The sequence below is a fragment of the Ambystoma mexicanum genome, chromosome 6p, assembly GCF_040938575.1.
Source record: "Ambystoma mexicanum isolate Mex_15411 chromosome 6p, UKY_AmexF1_1, whole genome shotgun sequence".
Lineage (NCBI taxonomy): Eukaryota > Metazoa > Chordata > Amphibia > Caudata > Ambystomatidae > Ambystoma > Ambystoma mexicanum.
In genome coordinates this window covers 950766022-950771040 of record NC_090935.1, presented here as the reverse complement: position 1 = coordinate 950771040, position 5019 = coordinate 950766022, and the positions used below count along the sequence as shown (strand labels likewise).

The 5019-nt window shown below is 46.5% G+C and overlaps 1 protein-coding gene across 1 annotated transcript; it reads right to left on the bottom strand.

The window, feature by feature from the left end:
- Positions 1-4228: 4228 nt before the first annotated feature.
- On the bottom strand, positions 4229-4810 carry LOC138510786 (uncharacterized). The gene has a single exon (XM_069626500.1). It carries the CDS (start codon positions 4808-4810, stop codon positions 4229-4231), a length of 582 nt encoding a protein of 193 aa, XP_069482601.1.
- Between the last annotated feature and the right edge of the window lie 209 nt (positions 4811-5019).

Genomic DNA, 5019 nt, shown 5'->3' with positions numbered 1-5019 from the left:
TCAATGCAGGGCTAGGCACAGTCAATTTACGGCTAGGCACAATCAATTCTGGGCTAGGCACAGTCAATTTAGCGCTAGGTACAATCAATTTAGGGCGAAGGACAATCAATTCAGGGCTAGGCATGGTCAATTGTGGGCTAGGCACAATCATTTCAGGGCTAGGCATGGTCTATTGTGGGCTAGGCACAATCAATTCAGAGCTAGGCATGGTCAATTGTGGGCTAGGCACAATCTATTCTGGGCAAGGCACAGTCAATTTAGGGCTAGGCACAATCAATTCAAGGCTAGGCACAATCAATTCAGTGCTAGGCATGGGCAATTCAGGGCTAGACACAGCAATTTAGGGCTAGGCACAGTCTATTTAGGGCTACGCACAATCAATTTAGGGCTAGGCATAATCAATTTAGGGAATGGCACAGTCAATTTAGGGCTAGGCACAGTCAATTCAGGGCTATGCGCAATCAATTCAGGGCTAGGCACAATTAGTTCAGGGCTGAGCATGGTCAATTCAGGGCTAGAGACAGTCAATTTAGTGCTAGGTACAACCAATTTAGGTCTGGGCATGTTCAATTGTGGGCTAGGCACAATCAATTCAGGTATGAGCATGGTCAATTGTGGCCTGGGCACAATCATTCAGGGCTGGCATGGTCAAGTGTGGGCTAGGCACAACCAATTCAGGGCACAGCATGTTCAATTGTGGGCTAGGCACAATCAATTCTGGGCTAGGGACAATAAATGTAGCGCTATTCATGGTCCATTCAGCGCTAGGCACAGTAAATTTAGGACTAAGAACAATCAATTCAGGGCTAGGCACAGTCAATTTAGGGCTATGCACAATCAATTTGAGGCTAGGCATAGTCAATTGTGGGTTAGGCACAATCAATTCAGGGATCGGCATGGTCAATTGTGGGCTAGACACAATCAATTCAGGGCTAGGCATGGACAATCATGCCTAGGCACAATCAATTATGGGTTAGGTACAGTCAATTTAGGGCTGGGAACAATCAATTCAAGGCTAGGCACAATCAATGCAGGGCTAGGCATGGTCAGTTCAGGGCCAGGCATGGTCAATTTAGGACTAGGCACAATCAATTCAGGGCTAGGCATAATAAATTCAGTGCTAAGCATGGTCAATTCAGGGCTAGGTACATTGAATTTAGGACTAGGCACAATCAATTCGGGGCTAGGCACTGTCAATTTATAGCTAGACACAATCAATGTAGGGCTAGGCACCATCAATTCGAGGCTAGGCATGGGCAATTGTGGGCTAGGCACAATCAATTCAGGGCTAGGCATGGTCAATTGTGGGCCAGGCTCAATCAATTCTGGGCTAGGCACAGTCAATTTAGGGCTAGGAACCATCAATTCAAGGCTAGGCACAATCAATTCAAGGCTAGATGTGGTTGATTCAGGGCTAGGCACAGTCAATTTAGGGCTAGGCACAATCAATTCAGGGCTAGGCACGGTCAATTGTGGGCTAGACAAATCATTTCTGAGCTAGGCTTGGTCAATTGTGGGCTAGGCACAATCAATGCAGAGCTAGGCATGGTCAATTGTGGGATAGGCACAATCAATTCTGGCCAAGGCACAGTTAATTTAGGGCTAGGCACAATCGATTCAGGTCTAGGCGTGGTCATTTCAGGGCTAGGCACAGCCAATTTAGGACTAGGCACAATAAATTCAGGGCTATACACAGTCCATTTAGGGCTAGGCGCAATCATTTTAGGGCTAGGCATAATCAATTTAGGGATGTGCACAGTCAATTTAGGGCTAGGCACAATCAATCAGGGCTATCCACAATAAATTCAGGGCCAAGCACAATTAATTCAGGGCTAGGCATGCTCAATTTAGGGCTAGAAACAGTCAATTTAGGGCTGGGCACAATCAATTCAGGGCTAGGCATGGCCTATTGTGGGCTAGGCACAATTAATTTAGGGCTAGGCACAATCAATTCAGGGCTGGGCATGGTCAATTGTGGAATTGTGGGCTAGGCACAATCAATTCAGGTATGAACATGGTCATTTGTGGGCAAGGGAGACAATCATTCAGGGCTAGGCATGGTCACGTGTGGGCAAGGCACAATCAATTCAGGGCTCGCATGGTCAATTGTGAGATAGGCACAATCAATTCTGGGCTAGGCACATTCAATTTAGGGCTAGGCACAATCATTTCAGGGCTAGACACAATAAATCCAGTGCTCGTCATGGCCAATTCAGCACTAGGCACAGTCAATTTAGGACTATGCACAATTAATATAGGGCTACGCACAATCAATTTGAGGCTAGGCATGGTCAATTGTGGGCTAGGCACAATCAATTCTGGGCTAGGTACAGTCAGTTTAGGGCTAGGAACCATCAATTCATGGCTAAGCACAATCAATTCAGGGCTAGACATGGTCAATTCACAGCAAGGCACAGTCAATTTAGGGCTAGAGACAGTCAATTTAGGGCTAGGCACAATCAATTTAGGGGTAGGCATAATAATTTCAGGCCAGGCACAGTCGATTTAGGGCTAGGCACAATCAATTTAAGGCTAGACACAATCAATTCCGGTCTAGACATTGTCAATTCATGGCTAGGCACAGTTAATTCAGGGCTAGGCATGCTCAATTTAGGGCTAGAAACAGTCAATTTAGGGCTGGGCACAATCAATTCAGGGCTAGGCATGGCCTATTGTGGGCTAGGCACAATTAATTTAGGGCTAGGTACAATCAATTAAGGGCTGGGCATGGTCAATTGTGGAATTGTGGGCTAGGCACAATCAATTCAGGTATGAACATGGTCAATTGTGGGCTAGGCACAATCATTCAGGGCTAGGCACGGTCACGTGTGGGCTAGGCACAATCAATTCAGGGCTCTCATGGTCAATTGTGGGATAGGCACAATCAATTCTGGGCTAGGCACAGTCAATTTAGGGCTAGGCACAATCATTTCAGGGCTAGGCACAATAAATCCAGTGCTAGGCATGGTCAATTCAGCACTAGGCACAGTCAATTTAGGACTATGCACAATTAATATAGGGCTACGCACAATCAATTTGAGGATAGGCATGGTCAATTGTGGGTTAGGCACAATCAATTCTGGGATAGGTACAGTCAGTTTATGGCTAGGAACCATCAATTCATGGCTAGGCACAACCAATTCAGGGCTAGACATGGTCAATTCACAGCAAGGCACAGTCAATTTAGGGCTAGAGACAGTCAATTTAGGGCTAGGCACAATCAATTTAGGGGTAGGCATAATAAATTCAGGCCAGGCACAGTCGATTTAGTGCTAGGCGCAATCAATTTAGGGCTAGACACAATCAATTCCGGGCTAGACATGGTCAATTCATGGCTAGGCACAGTTAATTTAGGGCTAGGCACAACATATGCAGGGCTAGGCATGGTCAATTCAGGGCTAGGCACAGTCAATATAGGGCTAGACACAATCAATTTAGGGCTAGGCATAATCAATGCAGGGCTAGGCACAGTCAATTTAGGGCTAGGCACAATCAATTCTGGGCTAGGCACAGTCAATTTAGCGCTAGGTACAATCAATTTAGGGCGAGGGACAATCAATTCAGGGCTAGGCATGGTCAATTGTGGGCTAGGCACAATCATTTCAGGGCTAGGCATGGTCTATTGTGGGCTAGGCACAATAAATTCAGAGCTATGCATGGTCAATTGTGGGCTAGGCACAATCAATTCTGGGCAAGGCACAATCAATTCAGGGCTATGCGCAATCAATTCAGGGCTAGGCACAATTAATTCAGGGCTGAGCATGGTCAATTCAGGGCTAGAGACAGTCAATTTAGGGCTAGGTACAACCAATTTAGGTCTGGGCATGGTCAATTGTGGGCTAGGCACAATCAATTTAGGTATGAGCATGGTCAATTGTGGCCTGGGCACAATCATTCAGGGCTGGCATGGTCAAGTGTGGGCTAGGCACAATCAATTCAGGGCACAGCATGTTCAATTGTGGGCTAGGCACAATCAATTCTGGGCTATGCACAATACATTTAGTGCTATTCATGGTCCATTCAGCGCTAGGCACAGTAAATTTAGGACTAGGAACAATCAATTCAGGGCTAGGCACAGTCAATTTAGGGCTATGCACAATCAATTTGAGGCTAGGCATAGTCAATTGTGGGCTAGGCACAATCAATTCAGGGATCGGCATGGTCAATTGTGGGCTAGACACAATCAATTCAGGGCTAGGCATGGACAATCGTGCCTAGGCACAATCAATTATGGGCTAGGTACAGTCAATTTAGGGCTGGGAACAATCAATTCAGTGCTAGGCATGGTCAGTTCAGGGCTAGGCATGGTCAATTTAGGACTAGGCACAATAAATTCAGTGCTAGGCATGGTCATTTCAGGGCTAGGCACATTGAATTTAGGACTAGGCACAATCAATTCAGGGCTAGGCACTGTCGATTTATAGCTAGGCACAATCAATGTAGGGCTAGGCACCATCAATTTGAGGCTAGGCATGGGCAATTGTGGGCTAGGCACAATCAATTCAGGGCTCGGCATGGTCAATTGTGGGCCAGGCTCAATCAATTCTGGGCTAGGCACAGTCAATTTAGGGCTAGGAACCATCAATTCAAGGCTAGGCACAATCAATTCAAGGCTAGATGTGGTTGGTTCAGGGCTAGGCACAGTCAATTTAGGGCTAGGTACAATTAATTCAGGGTTGGGCACAGTCAATTTAGGGCTAGGCACAATCAATTTAGGGCTAGGCATAATCAGTTCAGGGCTAGACATGGTCAATTCAGCGCTAGGCACAGTCAATTTCGGGCTAGGCACAATCAATTCAGGGCTATGCATGGTCAATTCAGGGGTAGGCACTGTCAAATTAGGGCTAGGCACAATCAATTCAGGGCTAGGCTCAATCAGGGTTAGGCACAATCAATACAAGGCTAGGTGTGGTCAATTGTGGGCTAGGCACAATCAATTCAGGGCTCAGCATGGTCAATTGCGGGCTAGGCACAATCAATTCTGGGCCAGGCACAGTCAATTTAGGGCTAGGCGCAATC